Source organism: Chinchilla lanigera, unplaced genomic scaffold (assembly GCF_000276665.1).
Source record: "Chinchilla lanigera isolate Chin_1 unplaced genomic scaffold, ChiLan1.0 scaffold00062, whole genome shotgun sequence".
NCBI classification, from domain to species: domain Eukaryota; kingdom Metazoa; phylum Chordata; class Mammalia; order Rodentia; family Chinchillidae; genus Chinchilla; species Chinchilla lanigera.
In genome coordinates, this window is record NW_004955463.1 from 14,149,464 (window position 1) to 14,171,417 (window position 21,954).

The 21,954-nt window shown below is 45.9% G+C and overlaps 1 protein-coding gene and 1 long non-coding RNA gene across 2 annotated transcripts in view; both read left to right on the forward strand.

Annotated features, from left to right (window-relative positions):
- The first annotated feature begins 3,321 nt into the window (after positions 1-3,321).
- LOC106150073 lies at positions 3,322-10,362 on the forward strand. The gene is made up of 3 exons (XR_001236655.1): positions 3,322-3,555; positions 9,251-9,341; positions 9,591-10,362. It is a non-coding gene; the product is annotated as an uncharacterized LOC106150073 (long non-coding RNA).
- A 4,484-nt stretch (positions 10,363-14,846) lies between these two features.
- Positions 14,847-21,954, forward strand: part of LOC106150072 — a 51,877-nt gene continuing 44,769 nt past the window's right edge. Inside the window, exon 1 of the mRNA XM_013521568.1 lies at positions 14,847-15,394. Within this exon, the coding sequence (XP_013377022.1) occupies positions 14,979-15,394 (416 nt within the window). The 5' untranslated portion in view covers positions 14,847-14,978. The remainder of the gene's footprint in view (positions 15,395-21,954) is intronic.

The following is a 21,954-nucleotide window of genomic DNA, read 5'->3' on the forward strand; positions in this document are numbered from 1 at the left end:
TTTTTCTCACTCCTCTGTGCCTCCCATGGGTTTTCATGTCTGGAGAGCAAGGAAGGAGGGTATGCGTGCGTGCGTGCGTGCTTGCATGCGTGCGTGGGTGCGCATGTGTGCATGTGTGTGATGGAGGCAACTGGAAGCAGAGGAGCAAGCTGAAGGACGAATGGTGGGATATAATCAGAGTTTGGTTTTCTATCTGCTCCTGACGCTCTTCCCCTAGGGCAGTTCCTGTTGTTTCGTGGCCCAGGGCTCTAGGTGCAGTTGCTTTCTACACCCCGAGGTGGATCCTGGCCATCCACCTAGCTGTTTGGTATATTGAGACAGGGTCTTGCTATGTAGCCCAGGCTGGCCTCAAACGCCGGACAATCTTCCTGGCTTAGCCTCCTGAGCACTGGGATTACGCGTGTGCACCACCACACCTGGGCTGTGTGGAAGAGAAGATAAATTCTGGCCTAGGAGCTCACACTGAGAGCAGAGGTGGGGTTTTCCAGCATCTGCTGGGCAGCTTGTCCTTCTTGCAAGAAGACAGAACACAGAGATAAATGACCTGGCCAGAGCAGCCTTCTGGTGAGTAGATAAACTCTTTGGAGTAGTAAGGAAGGAATTTCAAGATGAGGCAGCACACAGGATAAAGGTAAGATCTGTGGCGCTGGTCCTCCCTCACACAAGGCAACCCTTTAATCAGAGTACCTGGGGCAGCTCTCTGGGGCTATGGAGGACACAGTAGGTCTCTCTGCCCATCCCCTGCCGTGAAGGAGCTCGCAGTCTAGTTGGAAGACACATCTGGCCTCAGGTCTCTGAGTATGAGGCCATGTGCTTGTCACTTGGTAGGGCTTGGCCTGGCCCATGGGAGGCACCAATGGAAGGCTGAGTAGCAGAAGGAATTAAATGGGCAGAGTGTTGACAAGCTGGTGACAAGGGAGCAGAGCTCTTCGGAGTTCGGATGACCAGATTCAGAATGAGGAAAGGGCCACATGTAGTGGTGCCTGCCTGTAATTCCAGCACTGGGGAGGCTGAGGCAGGAAGATTGTTGTGAATTTGAGGCCAGCCTGGGCTACATAAGTGAGCTCAAGGCCAGCCTGAACTGCATAGTGAGACCCTGTCTCAAAAGGACAAAAGAAAGAAAAAATAAATAAATAAAGGATTTCCATTTGGTGGAAAGTAGGGGCATGTCAGAGAGATGGTGTTTGGATTTCACGTCAATTAAGTAATGCAGTACTGGCAATCAAACCCAGGGCTTCAAGTCTGCAAAGTAAGTGCTCTCCCGCTGAGCTGCATCTCAAGCCCTTGGAGGATTTGGGTTGTTGGGAGCTGGAGTGCGTAGGGGTATCAGGCAAGGCAGGACAGAGCTAGAACACAGAAAGGCTGGGTTAGGTAGGATGACACAGCTTCCAATGGTGGCTCAACTTTGAACAGCCCTGTGGTTTTGAATAAGTCGCCTGACATTTATGAGTTCCATTTTTTGATATGTAAGACGGGGAGAAATAGTATCTACCTCACTGGATTTTTGTCAGAATTACCTAAAATGTCTACCTAAAGCTCTTAGTTTGGTGCTTGGCATATAATAATCAACAAGGGATTACAGCTATTTAATGACAAAGACATAAATCAGAAAACCGTACCATGTTTGAGAGGCAACAACTTCTATCTCACTGGAGAGAGTTTATTTAGGAAGCAGAGGACTTTATATTTTATGGTGGAGCTGGCTTATATAGAATCTTGAATGCCAGGTTCAGAATTGAGCTTTTTTTTTTTTGGAAGCTGAGATAAGAATTAAGCCAGGTTTAAAAATGAGCTTTGTAGGAAGATAAAAATTAAGTGCCCCTAGAGAGTTACTTAATTCTCTAGGGTCTTAGAGAGTTTTTCTTTTGCTCTAATTCACTCTGTCAAGCTATTCCCACATTGGTTCTGGAACATAATCTCTGTGGGTGCCATATACTTTCTCCAGTTATTTTTTCCACTATTTTCAGATGACATGTATATCATGTAAGCTGGAAATTTATAGGACATCTTAGAACCATCTAAGTAAAGAGGCTTTTAGAAATTGAAAGGGGAAACCCATGGAATTTAAAAGTTGTCATAATTCAAGGGTTTGCTTGGCTTTGGGATATGGCGAGTCACAAGAACGTGTGAAAGATGTGCTGTTCCAGGACAAAGTGGCATGACTGGCATGGAGAGTCAAGTGTAATCCTTCACCATAACCCCAGCCCCTGAGGGCCAGGTACCCACAGAAGAAAGTTGCTTCTTTACATAAGACTTTTTTTTACCAAGCCTCCTCTCAGAAGGTGGCCTAAAAATAGACACCCAAATGTAAAATATGCAACCTTTGGCCCAGCTTCTCCACTTCTGGGAATTTATCTTAAGAAACTAATCGGACAAGAATGTCTGTTTTTGTCTTGTTTAGAATAGCAAACATAAAAATAGCTTAAATATCTATTAACACGGTGTTGAGTTTTTTAAATGGCTTATTTATTCAACAGAATACTAAGAAGTCATTTAAAAATTATGGCTACATCTGTGTGTGGCTATGGACAGTTGTCCTCTGATGGAATATCAAAGAAAAAAAGCAAGTTTCAGACAGTGTATTTGGGTGACCAATTTCATGTCGGTTACCTTTGTATTTATATATGTATTAAAATTCAGGAAGGCTCCGGAAGACTATGAGCAAACTTATTGAAGTGGCAAATTTGGGGAAAGGAATTATGAGTTGATGCTGATGTTTACTATGATATTTTTATATCATATGACTTTTTAGCAATGTATCATTTCTATCACAGAAAAAATATATTTAAGATAAAAACGATTCTAAAAAGATTGAAAAATGATTAAAAAATTCTTGTGCTTTTTTTGTGGGCTTGAAAGGAAAGAAATCAGTAAACGGATTGAAAAGTAGCTGAATTGAAGGTAAATAATGTGACAAGAGCTACACAGAAGAGAAGATGTCTTGATCATTGGGTGTAGGTGAAATCAATATCAATTGTAAGAAAACAATGATATTTATTGTGCATTGCTGTTGAAGGTATTTTCTATCAAACCTACAACTTGTGATTAAAGCTAAGTAGGCCAAATTCACACAAATGTTAGAAATTTTTGTGTTGCTTGTCCCTCTACCTCCCTCTAGTTGCCTGAGTTTTGGGGGTCCCCGGTGAAGGCAGAGTTGAGCAGGGTCTGAAGCTCAGGCAGAGATCAGTGGCTGCATTTGATGAGGGCAGAATCCATGGAGCTGAGGAGGCTGGGGGATTGTGAGGCATGTGCTGACTCAAGTTGTTTGCCAAGCCCATGTCCCCACACATCACAGAGGTACTTAACTGAGGACAGGGTTCCTGCCCCAAGGCCCTGAGGACACAGATCTGAAGGTGCCAGAGGACTGCTAGTGTCAGGGAACCTGCGTCCACTGCCTTCTAGGGCATGGGCACCCACTGGCAGCATCACAACAGCAACTCAGGTGGCAAGGTGCTGACCCACCTATCCATTATGGAGTCAGGGTAGAAGGTGGGAGACAGAGGGTGTCTGTCCTAGGGATGATTAAGTCAGGAGGTGTCTCATTCCTTCCTTGAGGTAGGTACCTTGATTTCTGAGGCCAGAATGTGGTGCCACCGCAAACCACACTGTCTGAGGTGAGGCGTGAGGCAGTGTTACAAGGTGGTAAAGCAGGGGTGGTGGGGAGAGCAATTGGGGGTTGACTCCTGGCTCTGCTGTTGTTTACTGGCTATGTGGCTTTGGGCAAGTTACTTAATAATTATGCCGTAATCACTTCACCTGTGTGTGTGGGGGGGGGAGAAAAATGAAAACATATAAAAATGATAACAGTATAAGATCATATAAGTAAAGAATTTTGCATAAAGCTAATTCTCTTAATAACTTTACTGGTTATGTATTATCATGGCCATTTTACAGAAAAGGAAACAGGTTTAGGGAAAAAATGAATTTAACTCCGAAGTTTAAGCTCCTGCCTCTGAAAAGCCTCCTGTCCCAACTCCCTCCTGCTATTTGCCCCTTCTCAGAGGGACCCCTGAGCTCCTCCCTGCTCCTCTCTCATGTGCCATCACATGAAAGTGTGACCTTGGGCACTATATCTGGTCCTTCCCCCTCCCTCTGGTGCTCTTGCTCTGCTTCCCAGATGCCATGAGCTAAGCATCTTTGCTTTGTCATGCCCTTCCACCTTGTTTCTGCCTGGGAGCCATATGACTGTGGACTGAATCCCCCTCAAACTGTAAGGCAGATTAACCTTTCCTCTTTTTTCTTTTTTTTTGGTTTTTCTCTGGTACTGGGAACCGAACTCATGACCTTGCGCTTGCCAGGCAGGCGCTTTGCCGCTGAGCTAAATCCCCAGCCCCTAACCTTTCCTCTTTTAAGCTGTGGGTGTCTGGTTTGTCTCAGTGACAGGAAAGCTGATGAGTACAGAAAAGTGGTACCAGATAAGTGGGGTCTTTGTGACTGTACTTGACCATGTAGTTCAGAAAGCTTTGGAGCTAGTTTACAGAAGGAGTTTGGAAAGGTTTGGAGATGTGAGCTAGAGAAGCTCTAAAATTCTGTCGGCAAAGCTTGATGGGTGATTCTGGACTTAGATTAGAAGACTAAAATGGTGATAAGAATGTGGACAATAAAGGCCAAGCTCAAGAGATTTCAGCTGGGAATGAGGATTTTTCAAGGAGTTGGACTAGATGACGTGTATGTTACACTCATTTTTTTTCCCCTACATTTTGCACATGTCTTGAGATCTTGCAGGAGGCTGAGTTTAAGGGGTATGGGTTAATTGATATGGTGAAGGCAATTTCAAGGTAGCCAGCATTCAGGCTGTGGTATGACTACTACTGGCTGCTTTCAGCCAATTTCCCCCCCCACCCCCAGTACTGGGAATCAAACTCATGACCTTGCACTTGCCAGGCAAGTGCTGTGCAGCTGAGCTAAATCCCCAGCCCCTGAGCCAAATTTATGGTGAGAATCAGGGACAGAAAGCAGAACAGAAAATTTTGAAAAATGTAAATTTTGGCCCAGAAGGAACCATGTGTGAAGTTGGGAACTGTTATGGCTTGTATCCAGATGTCCTGCTAAAGCCTCATGAGCTCAGCTCATATGTGGAACTTTTTGGAGATGCCTGGATATAGGGTGTGTGAATTGGATTAAAGGTGTGTGATATTTGGATCAGTCCCCTTGTTGGATTAGGATAGTTCTTGGTGTAAGTGAATGGATTTACTGAAGAGGGAAAGAAGCCTCACTTTGATTATGGGTGGCACCAATCAATAGCCTTATAGCCTGGATCCTATATAAAGGGACAAAAACACGGCATCTTTGCTACTTCATGCCTGCCCTGCCATGGACTGTTTTGCCTCAGCAAGGCCCTTCTGCCAGGCTACCCTGCCGTGAAACAAGCCAACTATGGACTGAAACCTCAACAAATTGTGAGCTAACATAAATATTTCCTCCTTTAACTTTGGGTGTCAGGTATTTTGTCTTAGCAACAAAAAAAGTAAGGTATGCTTGCCATTAAAAAGAAGTCAAGTACTTTGTACAGGGACAATAGGAATGATGCCTTGAGGGCATCTTAAGAAGCCCTACCTATTTCAGGCTGAAGGGTGTAATAGTGTCAACTTTTCATTTGAGAAGAGAGCACCTTGGACCCCTGCTAAAGAAGGGCTTCCTGGAGAATTGGTTTCCTGGGATTCATTTCACCATGCTTAGCCATCCAGGGACTGACAGTCCTCTGAAACTATAATCTAAGAGGGCCTGGCTACTACTTCCACTGACCAAAGTGCTTGTAGTCATCCACATGATGTTGGTTTTTCCAGCATGCAGAATGCAAGAGTTATCGGGTCAGAAAGGATTCCACCCAAAATTTAAAGGAAGGCCTGGAAGGTCAGGCAGAGAACCCTAGAGAGGACAGTATATAAAGTTGTGAGAATGAAGCTGAAGATGCATGGAGAACCTAGGAAGTCAGAGATACTAGGAATGTGGAAGGTCTACTGAGGACAGCTGCAGGCCTCCTCTGGAATCAGCTTAAGAGAGAGGCCAGGTGGGCTGCAATCAGTAAGGCCAGAGGGGTGAGGATACCTGAGCCCTCTGGAATTTATGTCTTATCTCCTTTTTCCATGGATGCAGGAAATAGAGTTATAGCATTTAATGTTTGTCCTGCTGGATTTTAGTTGTGTTTTGATCTGATTCTTTTCTATCCCCTATCCCTTCCTTTTGGAGTGGGAATGTTTACGTTGTGCCACCGTGCCTTGGGATTATGTAGCTTGTTTTTAATTTTTACAGAGTTTTGTAGCTAAGAGTTTGCCTTGAATCTTAGAAGAGACTTGGACTTGGGCTTTTGAAAAATGCTGGAACTATCAAGACTTTGGGGGAAGAAATTAGTGCATTTCTGGTTGTATACAGGATAGTTGTGTCATGTTAGGCAGAATCTGGACTTGCTATTGTATTTATTTGGAGCTTATGTATGATTTCAGGAGATGTGTCTGGTTCTCAAGTTGACAAGGGGTAGATTGTGACTGTTAATTGTGACATGTGAATCTGAATGGATTAAGAAATGTCTAGCAGATTAAGAAAGCACTCTTCTGTGACCTTGGGTACTATAGCTAGTCCCTCATCTCTTCCGCTGTGGCAGTGTTCCCCTGTCCTGTTCCCAACCATCGTGGACGAAGCATCTTTGCTCTGCCATGCTCTTCCAACTGTGATGTTCTGTCTTGGAGCTTGGTGACTATGGACTGAGTTCCCCTTAAGCCGTACGTCAAATTATACCTCTCCTTCTTTAAATTGTGGTGTCAGGTTTTGTGCCTCAGTGACAGGAAAGTGAATAATACAAAGCAGAAGTACAATGACATCATGTTCCTGTCAGAAGACTCCAAGTTCTAGGTTACCTAGGGGTATTTGCATGTGGGATAAGGTATTATAAACTTTTACACTTAAAGCTTGGAAAGATTTTATTTGTGGCCTGGTTCTTCTATTTTCTTCTGCCACATATTCTCTTTTTTTGTTTTTTTTTTTTCCAGTACCAGGAATCGAACTCATGACCTCACGCTTGCCAGGCAGGCGCTGTGCCGCTAAGCTAAATCCCCAGCCCCCACACATATTCACTTTATGTTATGCAGTGAGGGCCTTTCTAGGAGGAAAACACATACAGCTTCTGCTTGTTCAGGAATTCACACATGTTTAGCTGATTCTGCCTCCACACTTTTTTTGGTGGTAGTGATGATGGTGTCTAACCAAGGACCTCATGCATGCTAGGCAAGTGTCGTACAATGGAGCCAAAAACCCAGCCTTTAAGAAAAAGAAAAAAACCTCAAAAAAATCAAAGACTGTTCAGAAATTTTGGAACATCTGCCCTGGAAATGACCTGCATGTGCTGTTGCTGACCACTCCAAACTGGAGGAGTGGTGATAAAGGGAAGGATGACAGCCTGGGAAAGGTCACCTCCAAACTCTGCAGCCTGACAACCATGGTAGAAGGACCAGCTTGAGCCCTTGGTGTGGCTGCAGGAGGGTGACGTCTCTAGGGAGGAGAGGGAGAGTACATGTATGCACAAGCAGGTGTGGACCTGTAGTGTTTATGTTCACCCTGCTTAACTGCTGGTGTGAGAGCCTTAGTTTCCTCCCCCTGTCCCAGTCACTTTCTACACTTTATTTTGAGACAGGGTCTCAACTAAGTTGCTAAGTTGTCCAGGCTGAGCTGGAGCTTTTGATCCTCCTGCCTCAGCCCCCCAGAGTGCTGGGATTACAGGTGTGGCCACTGCTCCAGGCACCAGTTTCCTCTTTAAACAGGGAGACGGTGAATAACTGAGCCACGGCCTGGTGGAGTGGCTGCGCAGGGAGCACTTGTGCTCCCCTCCTCTTGGGTTCTCTGAATGCTTCTGTGTTGCACAATGTGGCCTCCTGATGTGGTTGGAAACCAGCAGGTACTTAGTCAAAATACCTCTGCCAACTCCTGCCTCTGGTGAGGCCCACCCCGCTAACTTCTGCCTGGGCAGGTGAGATGACAGCAGCAGTTGGGTTGGTTATTTTTAGCATGCTGCAGAGAATGATGTGTGTGACTTCCAAGGCCACATACCTGGATTGGGGCTTATTAAACATATGCACACAGACCCGGTGTGCAATGAAGAAGAAATTTCAATAGGATGATGCCAGGAACAGGCCTCGTCCTGGGCCAGGCAGAGCACAGGCTCTCCACAGTTTGCTTTAGCTAGGCATGCAGGGTAAGGATGCAGCCTGTGTTGTGGATTACTGACGATGCCACTCTCTCACAGCTCTGTAGCCCCTGCTTTGGGTGGTGGTAGGGGGTCCATGCCTACCCCGCCTCCTCAGCAGGATCTCAGTGGAGGGGCAGGTACCAGATCAGGGCGGACTTGCCCTTGATGCCAGCCAGGCAGGTTGGAAATCAACCTTTACCAGGGCTGTGCCCACCTGTGCATCCTCGCTGCAGCCTCTCTCTATGCAGCCCCTGCTTGGTCTTTTCTCAATTTTTATTTTTTTGGCACTGGGTCTGGAATCCAGGACCTCCTGCATGCTAAGTAAGTGCTCGACCACTGAGTCATACCCCAGCCGGTGTTGGGGCCTAGAAGAGATGACTAGGTCCTTAAGATAGACTAATGCTCTTCTCCAGGGAGTGAGCTCTTTCTCTGAGGCGGGGGGTGTGGCACAGCAAGAGGGCTGGTTACCAGGAGTGAGTTGCTAAGAACCCGGCCAGGTGCCCTCTTTCTCTCTTCCCCACTCCCCACACCGGCTCCTTTTCTGCATCTTTACTCCTGCCCTTTCACCATGGGCCTCTCACAGAGGCCTAGCAGATCTGGTGCCACATTCTTGGACTTCCAGAGCCATGACCCTAGCAAACCTCTTTTCTTTAAGAATTACCCAATCTCAAGCTTTCTATTATAGCAACAGAAAATGGATTAAGGCATTGCTTTACATTTACTGCTCTTAGATCCTGCTAAATTCCTCCCAGCTTTCCCAAGCCTCTTCCTGACATCCTCTGGCAGTGTTTCACATTCCATGTCCCCTGTCTTATCACCTCTGTCACCCCTCTTAACACATTCTGTCACCATCATCTGCCTCCTAAACTGCACCTTGGCCTGTCTTGTTCCTGTGTGCAGCTCTAGAACATTGTACAGTATGTGGCAGCCGGTGGGTGCTGACAAATGAATAAATTATATAAACTTGCCAATTCTGAGACAGCTTTCCTTCCTCTCGGCCCCCACAAAGCACGTTATGATTTTGCATTAATTTCTCTTCAGTGAAAATGAATCAGACTGCTTTTGTTTCAGGAGTTTCATAGCCACCCACTGAAGCCCTCAGCAATCTGGGGATCCAGAAGACGGAAGAGCATCCCTGCCCCTCGTCCCTGCGTGAGAAGAGGTTTGTCTCAGAGCTCTGCTGTCGGCAGCGTTGGGCTGGACCCAGTCACAGGGAAAGTGCTGAAGCTGATCAGCCACAGCTGGGCTGGCCTGCCCCGGATGGAAGGCTGGAAGGGCTGGGCCTTCCACAGTAGAGGTGGCTTCATAGTGGGATAAAGCAGCTTCTCTCCCCTGCTGCCTTCTGGGAATCAAACCCTCACCCTTTCCACTGAGCTACATCCCGACCTGCCTTTCATTTTTCATTCTGTAGGTCTCACTGAGTCGCTAAATTACCTACAGTAGGCTTGAATTGAGGTCTCCTGCCTCAGCTTCCTAGAGTGCTGGGATTACAGTGTGTGTCAGCATGCCCAGTCCCGTCACTCTTTTTCGCATCCTGACCATGAGGTGAGCTGTTTTTTTCCTCGTGTTATCCTTGCCAGGAGCAACTGACCATGGACTGAAACCCCTAAAACCATGAGCCAAAATAGCCTTCCATCTTTATAGGGTGACTGCTTTGGGTATTTTGTTATAGTAACAGAAAGCTAGCTAACACAGTTTCCAGTGCCTCTGAGGGACCAGGAATTCACAGAGGATTCACAGAGGTCAGAGTTTCAAAGATGCTGCATGGAAGCTGCCTGGAGACACAATAACCATTTTATGGAAAGGGTAGTGAGAAGAACAAAGCCCTAATCTCTCAGAAGGGTCCTCCTTGTTCTAAACTTACAGCCTGATTTTGCAGAGCCTGGAACCCTCCAGTGCACCAAGAGCTGGGGTGAGACCTTGCCCATCTTGTCTCTGACTTTTCCTCTTCGCATTGGCAAAATAAGCTACCAGGGGCTCTGAGAACATGTTCTTTCAGAGGTGAAAATTACACACTTGTAGCAGCCAAAACAGCTATTTGCAATAATAACTATCCTAGCACAGGTTGGAGGAGCCTAGTAAATGTTGCCCTTGTTTGAAATCCTCCCCCGATCCCCACCCAGCCGCCTTCCTAGTGCCCAGCAGGTTGGAAGGGGAGTGACTATTTTCTGTTTGTTTGTGTTTCCGAGCCAAGCTGTCTGGAACCACTGTCTGCAAGGGCTTCTCCCCCATCTCAGCAACGTACCCAGCAATCAGGAGCCACTGCTGACCCCGGGCTGGCTGGATAAACACTGAGGATCCCGGAGTGGTCATTAGCTGCGGGCAGAGACTCTGACGGTCACCATGAAGCCCAAGCCGAGCACGCTCTCTACCCTTGGTCTCCTGGGAACTCCAGGATTCGAGATGGAAAGCCCAGGCCTCAGCTAGGTCCATGGTGCAGGGTGGAAGTCAGCCTGTGCCCCTCTCTGAGCCCAGATGCCCGGCCGCACTTTCTCTAGTAGAAGTGAGGCACCTGGCTTGAGTGGTGCTTGGGGTTTCTGCCCACGGTTATCCCTACATCTGAAAGGCTGGGGTGAGGAGGGCAGGTGCGACTCTCTGGTCCTATGGGGTTGTCTTGTTCCTTGCATTTCTCCTGAGATGAGAGCTAAGTAATCCTCTTTGATGAGTGTTTAAAGATATGTATTTCAGTAGAGTGTGGTGGTGCACACCTATAATCCCGGCTACTTGGGAGGCTGACACAGGAAGATTGCTGGCCTGGGCAATTTAGTAAGACCTTGTCTCAAAAGTAGAAATAAAACAGGGCTGAAGGTGTAGCTCAGTGGTAGAATGGATGTCTAGCATGAGAAAGGCCTGGGTTCTGTCCCCAGCATCCCCCATCAATCTGTATTTCATATGAGGCCTGGGAATTTCATCTGACTCCACTGAAGCCACGTGATCTCTACCGTGCTTTGCAGGTAATTAAAGGGCTTTCCAACTGGGGGCCAGCGATGTGAGGTTTACTTCCATCCCGGCTTCTGGCCTGAGCTCCGCCCAACAGCTCCACATTGCCCTTCTCAGAGAGCGGTTCATGACCCAGCAGGGTCCTGCTGGAAACCCGTGCCCCGTCTCCATCTTTGCTCATTTCTGCCTCTTCATGGGTCTCTGGGCTCATGGATGACACCTCTCAAGCCCTCTGCACTGCTTTGGGTCAGTCCTTCACCCCAGATCTATTTCCATCTGCTCCCACCAGCCCCTGGACGCCACCATCTGCGGAGTGATACATACAGCCCCGCGGCCCTTGCCAGAGCTCTCCAGCTGGTCTTCAGGGTGACTGCCCGAAACCCTGGCAGCCTCATCACCAGCACTTCACCTTCTTTATTTTTTTCAATTTTTATTTTTTATTAATACATTCTTACAGAACATAATGATCACATTCCTCGTGGGAGTTGCTACATGCACAGAACACACCCTAATTTTTTTCCCATTTATTTATTTATTTATTTATTTATTAATTATCTTTTTGAGACAAGGTCTTGCTATGCAGTTTAGGGTGGCCATAAGCTCACTTTGTAGCCCAGGTTGGTCTCAAACTTGCAGAGATCTTCCTGCCTCAGCCTCTCAAGTGCTGGGATTACGGGCATGCACAACCACACCCGGCTTAATTCTTTTTTTCTTCCTTTTCCCTCTCCTCCCTCCTCCCACCCTCCCTCTCTTGGTCCCTTTCCTATTTGTAAAACATCTATCTCCCTATTTCCTATTATCTATCTTTATATTTTGGGTTTCTCATAAGAAAAACTATAATATTTAAGCTGGTGAGTCTGACTTGTTTCACATTATGGTCTGAAGGTGCATCCATTTTCCTACAAATGACTCTTGTATATCCTTCTTTATGGCAGTCTAGTACTCCACTATGTATAAATACCACATTTTCTTTATCCATTCATTTACTGATGGGCACATAGGCCACTTCCAAGATTTAGCTATTGGCCCAGCACATCACCTTAGGGACCAGTGTTCTGGCCACACAGAGCACTGAATCTCATGGGCCTTTGCTTGTGTGTGCTCCTTCCTTTCCCTTTGTTGCTGTGCTTGTCACCTGTGCCTCACAGCCAGCCCATGTGTCCTATCCTTCTCCCTTCCCGGGCCACACCAGACATACATCTGCCCTTGGGTCCCTGGCACCATAGCCAGAGTGTCGAGTGTCGCTCAGTCATGGCACTTTCAAACCACCAGCGACTTTGGATGGTCTCGTGTGTCTCCCAGCGACAGGGGGCTCCTTGTGGGTGGGGCTGGGTCTTACCTTTCTCCGCGTCCTTGGTACTGCACAGTTCCTGGACCAAGAAACCTTTGTCTTCACTGTCTGAACTCACCCCAATATTCTGCACCTGTGTCCCCCACTTTTGCCGACGTGAGACTTGTCTCAGACCCACTTGACTTAGACAAAACTCCTAGAGAGGAAAAGTTTGCTTTGGGCCCCCTCCCAAATATTTCCACTCTGAGGGAAGAATTATTGTCTGGTCTGCCTTTGGGGCCTCTCTTCCGGTTTCCCAATTCCCTCATTCCTAGGGACTCTAGAGTTCTTCTTCTCCCTGTCCGTGTACCGTCTCAGCATAAGTGCATTCTCTCTGACTCACAGCCTTCCAAAGCTTATGTACATCCTAAGAGAAAAAATTAAAAGAACTCATTTATAACTGCAATTAATTACTTAACTTAAAGGAATTTAAAGGAAGTAATTTCAGGACATAGAGAAGCCAGAGGCAGGACTGAGGGAAAGGCAGGGTGCTCCCAACACCTTCTGAAGGCTGCCTGCACACACTCTTTTTGGAAGGCTGGACAATGGCAGAATTTACTGACTTGCCGGCAGAAAGAAGAACAAAGAGAAGCGAGATTATTTTCAAGTATGCTTCCTCTTTCGGCTCACCCCAACATCCCTGTGGGGATTCTACACAGCCAGGCAGTCCTGGGCTCACAGAAGGGGGCGTCCTGACGATTAGTGCTGTCCATGGAAGTGTTGTGGCAAAGAGCAAGGTGAGGAAATAAGAACGCTGGGGACATGGAGTCAAGGCATGAGGACGAGGAGGCAGCGATCAGGCCTCTGCTCGCCACGTCAGAGGCCGAGCAGGAGAAAGACAGCTGTCACCAGGAGCAGAGGAGAAGGGCGCCCATGGCAAGTGAGCTGTTCATAACAGAGGCCTCCAGCCTGGGCGGCCTGGGGGTGCCCTCCGGGGGGCTGTGGCTGGGTGAGACAGGGTCAGGCTCAGGCTCAGGCTCATATCCTGCAAGGAGCCATGATGGTGTTTCACTCTGCCTCTGAGATGTGACCCATGACCCCAGAGGCTCTGGCTTTCAGGACATGGAAGCCATCGACAGAGGCAAGCTTGGTCCCCACAGTGGGCTGAGTACCTCCTGTGGTATCAGCCACTGCGATTTCTGGGGGCTGAGCTCCGGTTATCCTTGGTACAGACATGAAATAAAATAGATAGGATTCACCATTAGACCCCCAGCCAGTGCCCTGTGGCCCTGGGGCTGCTTCAAGGGGCTGCTTCCTGTCACGTGGCCCCTGTCTGTGACTCCTCCGGTGGGCAGCCATGGGCGGAGTGTCCAGTGCTGGCCACTCACTGAGGGACTTTCAGGCCCACTCATCTCTCCTTTGTGCTCTCAGTTGCCTCCACTCTATTCAGGGCGGGAGGCTTAGGGTGACAAAGAGGCAGAGCAGGCAGCAGCCACCTGCTTCCAGGAGCCCCAAGAGACAGCCCGCTTTCCTCATCCTACATTCTCTTACACACAGCTTAGCCCCCAGCTCCTTCATCACATTTCATCTCTGTTTCCGCACTGTCTCTTGTGAGGACACACGTTTCCTTATGTCCCCACGTTACCCCAGAGGGAAATGCAGAGGAGGTTGGGGACGGGTGGCAGGGGTGCCATGGGAGGGCAGGCAGAGGCCAGAGAGAGTCTCAGAAGCCATGAAGACCAAATGCACCTGCTTCCCAGTCAGGGTCGAGCTGCACCTTTCCCCAGACACCACTGGGAGATTAGGGCCAACACAGGAGTTTTGGATTGTGAGGGAGGCATTTTTGAAATTACAGGTTGAACGCTGAAATATAATAATTTGCAGGGTATTTGAATGGTTTACTGGGAGCAACGTTTTTTGTTTTTTGTTTTTTTCCAGTAGTAGGGATTGAACCCAGGACCTCATACTGACCTATAGCTGTCAACTATCTATCTATCTATCTATCTGTCTATCTATCTATCTACCTATTTTGAGACACAGTCTTGCCAAATCACTAAGTTGCCCAGGCTGAGCTCAAAGTTGTGTTCCTCCTCCTCAGCCTCCCACAGTGCTGGGATTACAGGTGTGCATCACTATGCCTGGCTGGGCAACATGACATTTTAGATGAAAACTGTTCTAGAACATCAAGGCTGCTTGGTGGCCATCACTGTGGAGTGAGTGACAGTGGGTTCCACTGGCAGTGGCCATCTGCCACCCTCTGCCCAGTCCCGATTCCATGAACACTGGGAAGAAACATGCCCACCCAGGGGTTCTTTCCTGTCCAGTCTGATCCTCTTCCTGGTACAGGCTTTCGCTCAACTCTAAGGGGAACTATTGCTGCCTCACACATTTTGGGGCCAAGAGTCTTCATGTCTCTGTTCTCCTAGGCGTGAGGTCACCAGACTAGGTGACCAGAAACCCCTGCTGTAAATCCTCCAGGTGATCCGATCCTCCCTCGAGTTTGGAAGTTTCTCTGGTCTACAGGATCAGGAAAGCCAGGGTTCACATAACCAAAGTAAAGTCAGAGCTGGAAGCCTGGAGGAGGGTGAGATGGAATCTGAGCCAAAGGAGGGGAAGGAAGTTCTGGGAAATTGCTCTGAACGGTGGCTATTTTCAGCCAGGCTTTATCTCCTGCAGGTGCAGCCTGCGAGTGGGCTGGGCCAGTTTAAAGGGCCAGGAGCCAAGCAGACAGGTAGAAAAGCATTTGCAGGTGTTTTTGTAGGTCATCCTGACCTCTTGGGAATGGCAGCTTGTAGTTTGTCACCTCTTCTGCTGTCCAAAGGATTTGGTTTTGTCAGTGCCCTTCTGAGGGAGCTGGCCTGGCTTGGATGTGGCATCAGGGAACCAGCATTTGCCTTATCCATTGCAACAATCACTCTGCACTGTTCCCCATGGAGGTGGAGAACTCCCAACATGGCAGCCACGTGGAAAGTCCTTCCTCGGCATAACCCAAAGCACCTGTTATCGTGAGTACAGTGAGTGCTCGTGCATATTAATTGAAACAGTGCTTTATACTGGAGAGACAACTGACTTCATTGACTCTCTCCCCTCTAGTTCTAATGCTGACAGGAGCAACACAGCACCTGTCTGTCTGCTCTCTCTCTTTTGTTTGAAGATGCCTACTCTGCCTCTCGTAATCTGTTTCTTCCCTCAGGGAGACATTCTTATTTTCTTCCAAAGTTGCCAGCATGAGCTGGTTTTCAGAGATGCAGAAACTGCAAGTAAAATGTCTATAGAGCAGAAATATGAAAAAAGGGCCCAGGAAGTCAAATTGTGCATCACAGTATGGGGCTAAGTTGGTGTAAAGGAGGGAAGAGCCAAAGCTAAAGCTAGATGGAAGGCTGAGAAGACAAGATAATTTAGGATGGGAGCCCACAGGAGATGGGCCCAGGGGGAGCTCCTTAGCCAGAGGACTTGTGTAGGAGTTGAGCAGGACTAATCAGGGCCGAGCTAAAATTATGGTCACTAAAACCCCCAGGTCCTTGGTCTATGAATTGCTGCCAAGTCAGGGCATAGCAATCTTGTACTTCACAATTGGTATTTTGGATCTAACTTCAGGGCTTTGCCTAATCCTGATTAAATTTAATCTTGTTTCTTTTAATCAGTAGAAGCCATTTGAACCTCGTTTCTGGAATGTGTACTCTGTCCCTTTCAACTTTGTTTCGTGCATCAAGCTTTTCTTTTTTTCTTCATGCATCAAGTTTATAACCTCACTTTGATCTCCATGTCTAAATCATTGACAAAAGCGTTGACCAGCAGCTCATTAGAGACTTCCTTTCAAACTGAGACCTGTCCTGGCTATGGCTGTTCAGCTAACTGTTAGTTCATTTGTTTATTAGTTCCTGGGTAACACATTGCTCAGGGACAATGGGATTTTGTTCTGATGATGCTGGGAAGAATGCAGTTAGAAAGTCTCCGGGAGACCCCTCTGTGTCCACAGGCCCTTCTAAGGAAATTGTATTAGTCAGCTTTCTGTCACTACAACTAAATGCCTGAGATCACTAACTTGTACAAAGAGAAGGTTGTTTTGGTTCACAATTTTGAAGGTTCAAAATTTTCCAGCTTATAAGCAATTGGCCCCATAGCTTTAGGTCTGTGGCAAAGTAGCACATCATGGTGGGAATGTGTAAAATATGTAAAACTACTCACTTCATCTGCCAAGAAACACAAGGGGTGGAGAAAGGGCCAGAGTTACACACCCTAATAACCTGAAGACCTCCCACTAGGTCCCATCTCCTAGAGGATTCACCACCTTCCAATAGCACCACTCTGGGGCTTGAACCTTTAACTCATAGATCTTTGGGGGCTATATCCAAACCATAGTAGGAAATTCCCTACCCAAGGCAGCATTAAGTACATTTTATACTATGAGAACCTGCCGTCTTCCAACTGCATATGATTGGACCTGACTCAAAAGCAGCAAAGTCATGGGCTTCCCTTGGCCCATAAGAGCTTGAGGTGAAAGGCCCTGCCTAGACAGGGTGAGATGGTCCACTCCAGCGAAAGATGGTGAGGCCAGGTGTTTAATAGGAAGGAGCTGAGGATGACATGTTGCCCAAGGAGGCAGTACACTTATTAACATGGGGTCAATGAGGAGTAAGCAACATCTCTGAGGAGGACCAAACTGTAATTTGTCGATACAGTGAATTAGTATAATTTGGGAACTCTGCTGCTACAAAATACTTAGAAATCCTGGATATAATAAATACTCTTTTAAACACGTAACTGAACAAGATACAAAACAGGAAAGAAATCTCCAGGGCCCAAATGGAAGAAGAATGAGCTGAAAACTTTACTGGTAAATACGTGATCCCAGGCCAAGGCAGCCACGTTGGCAGGATGGCTTATCAGTCTTGGGAACAGCCACAGGTAGGGTCTGAGCCTCAGGGAGACATAGTTGTAACCCTGCTTCTCACAAAGAGGTTGGACCTGAAGCTCTTGCTTAAAGCTAGGATTACTTATGGGCTATGTGTTCAGTAAAATAATGAGCTAAACTGGATCCACCCACTAGCTGAAGGAGCCAACAAAGACTCTGGTCTGCTTTGACTTGGGTCTGGATAGGAAAAAGGACCCCTGGGAATATGTGGTCACAGTCTGGACCTTGGCTGAAGTTTGTTCTCATTTATACCACCAGGGTGGTCCAGGAATCCTCAAGCTGACATTAATGTTCAAGTGGGCTAAGGCTGAAGATACTGGCAGCCTGGGGAGACTGGCAGAAGCAAACCCCAAATCCCCCTGCAAGGACACACCCTGATCTTGCTTTGGATTCCCACAGATGGAGCAGGAATGTGGGCTCAAAATTAAAAACTCATGAGGAAATCCACCGTGAGCATGTGTCACAGGACATGACTAAGAACTTCTGAAAATGGAACTGTTAGGGATTCTTAAGAATAAAGTATAAAAACTTCAAGAAAAGAAAAATATGATAAAAGTGATAGGCATGTAAGCTGAAAAATATATTAAAATGTATGAAACAGCACATCTGTATAAAACAGAAGATAATACATAAAGCTAGAGCTGAAGAAATTGTCCAGACTTCACTGCAAAGGGTTAAAGAGCTAGAAAATACTAAAAAGATGTTAAGATGCATGGGGGATAGACTAAAAAGACTTAATATGTATCTAGTAAAATTTCCACAAAGAAAATTTAAAAAGTGAGGGAAAGTCAATATTTTCTAGAGTTGATGAGAGAAATACATCATAGATTCAATATTCACATGGGTCCCAGGCAAAATAAATTCTACTAAATCCACCAGTAGGCACACTTTGGTAAAAGTGCAGAACCTCAGAGGTTAGAAATACGTTTCTAAGTAATCAATGCAATCTACAAAGCAATGGCAATTAGATCATTACCAGATTTCTCTGCAGTACTAATAGGAGCTTGAAAATCCTATGTTCAGGAAGATGTTCAAAACGTTGGTTAAAACTTTTCATTCCTGCTAAACTATCACTCAAGTGTGATGGCAAAATGAAAACATTTTTAGACCAAGATTGAGAGACACTGGTGTTCATGGGGCTGAGGATTTAGCTCAGCGGCACAGCGCCTGCCTGGCAAGCACAAGGTCGAGAGTTTGATTCCCAGTACCGGAAAAAAACTAAACCAAAAAAAAAAGAAAACAAACTTGAGAGACACTGATGCTGTCATTGAAAGAATTAGAGGATAATATTCTTCAGGCAGAATAAAACTGAAAATGGAAGGAAGTGTTAAGGTGCAACCAGAAATGACAGCCAGGGCTGGGGAAGTGGCTGTGGCTGAGCATATGGTCAGCTTATGCAAGGCCCTGGGTTCAAAAAAGACAGTAGAAGAAGAATTAGTAAACATGCATGGAAATCTGAGCAAACATTAACTGAATAAAGTAGTGATGATGATGAATGATGATAATTTGGGGGCATAACAAGAGTGAGAATTACATATTGGATGGAAACAATTGAAATTATAATGTTAAAATTTAGGAAGAGGATAGAGATTATTAATGAAGGCAAATATACATGATATGGCTGTGGAAGACATGGAAATGTACTAGCTTCCTAGTTCTCCATTCTACAAAGGACTCCAGATGGGAGGGCGCCCAATAGCTTCTAGTTTCTGACTTCATGATGATCTGCCTTGGCTTCCAAGCCAGGTCATGCTGTTCTTTCAGCAGCTACGGCTTGGCCGTTTCCGGTAGATGTGTGATTCCACAGCCCCAGTTGGGACCTGCATTGCAGTCAGCCCGATTCTTCCTTCTTTTCCTTCTCATTGTGACACTCCCCCAACATCCTTTACACACATAATTCCATGTAGTGTCTGCTTCCTGGAGCACCCAGACTTGTGACACATGCCAAAAAAAAAAAAAAAAAAAAAAAAAAAAAAGGAAAGAAAGACAAACAGACTAATAGACAGACAAAAGGAGAAAAACTTGATGCATAGTTACTAAAATAGTAGAGGAAGAAAATTAATTAGTAAGGAAAAATCAGTGAAAATAGGAGCACCATATAACATGGTAGAAAAAAGTCTAACTATATCACATTGGTTAAAAACCAGAGATTTTAAAACACTGTGTGACCTCACTTCCAAGTGGCGTCTAACTGAGTTGGACTTATAGAAGGAAGGAATAACATGGTATTCCCAGAGGACGAGGAGAGGAAGGACAGGGGAATGAGGAGCCACTGGTATTGATCAAATAGCATAAACTTGCGGGGGAAAAAGGAGGAGGAAGTTCTTGAGATCCATTGCATAGCAGAATAACTTCAGTTAATAACCAGGGCTTACACGTGTCAAAATCGGCTAAAAGAATAGGTTTTAAATGTTTTCACTACCAAAAAAAGTACTATATGTGAAATGAGGGATATATTAATTAGTTTGATATAATCATTGCACAATATATGAACACCCATTGTGCCTTATAAATTTATATAATTATTACATACCAACTAAAAGTCCTAAAAAATTTAAAATCTGAGATTATCAGATTGTATTAAGGGAGAAAAGGCAAAATATACTCATAAGCCGTTAGTAAGGGGCGTACCTCCAACACAGGTCTTCAGGAAAAGCTGAGTGTAAGAGGCAGTACTGGCTGGAGGAAAACTGGTACAGCTGTGTCTGTAACTGCAACCATAGGATTATTCGGGACAGAAGCAGTAATTAGGGTGAAGATTCATAACAATTCATACAAATACGTAGGGAAGCATCAGTTTTGAATGGGTATGTATCAGTACTATAACTTTAAAATATGTAAACAAAAGTGGACAGCCTTGTAAGAAGTTGGTAATTTGGGGAAAAAAAAAAGAAATTGGTACGTTGATAAGCATAGTGGTAGATTTTTACATTTTGCTCCAAGTAATTCAGAGATCAATTAGACCAAAAAATTAGTAAAGAGTCTGGAAGATTTGAACTAGTAAATTTGGTCTAATGGCCATATATCAAGCCTTGTGTCCATTTCCCCCATTATTTGTTTACCTGTCACATAAATGTAACAATAATTTAATGGGAAGAAACGTTCTTTTTTGTTTTGAGGCAGGGTCTCACTGTGTAGCCCTGGCTGGCCTCAAATTCATGACAATCCTCTTGCCTCAGCCCCCTGAGTGCTGGAATTACAGGTATATGCCACCGTACCTGGTGATAGGATCGTTCTAAGTATAGCACAAAGTCCAGAAGACAGAAAAGACTGATAAATCTAACTGCATAAAGGCTAGTGCTTTTTACATGGCCAAAAGTCCAAACCCAAACAACAGACTGCAATTTTACAACACAAACAACAGACAAATGGCCAATCCCTATGGAACTTTTACAAATTAATAAAAACAACTACAGCATAGGTAAAAACCAACTCATCTGAAAGGACACTGAGTGCCATTTTAAATCATTTGATTGTTTTTTATTTCTTATTTATTTATTTATTCATTTAGTCTTTTTGAGACAGGGTCTCGCTCTGCAGTTCAGGCTGGCCTTGAGCTCACTTTGTAGCCCACTTTGGTCTCAAACTTGCAATGATCCTCCTGCCTCAGCCTCCTGAGTGCTGGGACTATAGACTTGTGCCACCACGCCCAGCTTAAATCATTTGAGAAGACAGATACTTAATTGAACTCATAAAGCAAATGCAAATCTATAATTCATTGAAATCCTTAAGACTGATAAAATCCAAAAAGTTTAATTTTTAGTCTTGGAGGTGTGAAGGACAACACTAACATGTTGTTAGAGAGTGTGTGAATTGGTAGAAGCTCCACGAAGATGATTGGTACCTGTCAGGATGCTGTCTTCATATGGCATTGTGGAGCCACAGAAGCTCGAGGAATCACCTGCATGTAGCGTTTTGCTCCCCAGCTGTCACCTGAGAAAGGCACAGTGGTGCTCACTGTGTTCCCAGCTACTCAGGAGGTTGAGGCAGAGGCAAGTTCCAGATGGTGTGGGTGTCTTAGCCAGACTCTGTTTCAAAAGTAAAAATTTTAAAAAGGACCAGGGTCATACTCAGTGGTGGAGTACTTACTTAGCCTGCACAAGGCCTTGGGTTCAACCCCAAGAATCCAAAATTAAAAAGAAAAAGAAAAAAGAAAGTGTGTTCCTGCACAACACGTTAGCCTGACAGTACTGACTTAGCCTTGTCTCCTCGGGGAAGTTTGCTGGTTTCTGACACTCTCGGTTTGAAGGAGGAAGGGTGCTGGGGTCCTCTGAGGATGGATGCTGACAAAGACCTGTGTGTCTGCTGCCAGAGTCGCCCGGTATCACCCGGTGTCACCCAGTGTCTGGCTGTGGAGTGACGAGGGCTGGGACCTGCTCTCACCTGGGCACATCGCTGTGGCAAGAAGACAGCTGTCTAAACTCGGCTCCTACGCATGATGAAGGGCACTGCGCATTTGCTGGAGGCAGCAGCCTGCGTGACTCACTTGTACCAGCCAGGGGCAGGGAAACCTGGAACTGGTGCATGGAGGAAGCTCAGTTCCTTGGAGGGTAGTGGGCTATTTCCCCAGTGGCTTGCTTTTTCTTTTCTTTTCTTTTCTTTTCTTTTCTTTTCTTTTCTTTTCTTTTCTTTTCTTTTCTTTTCTTTTTT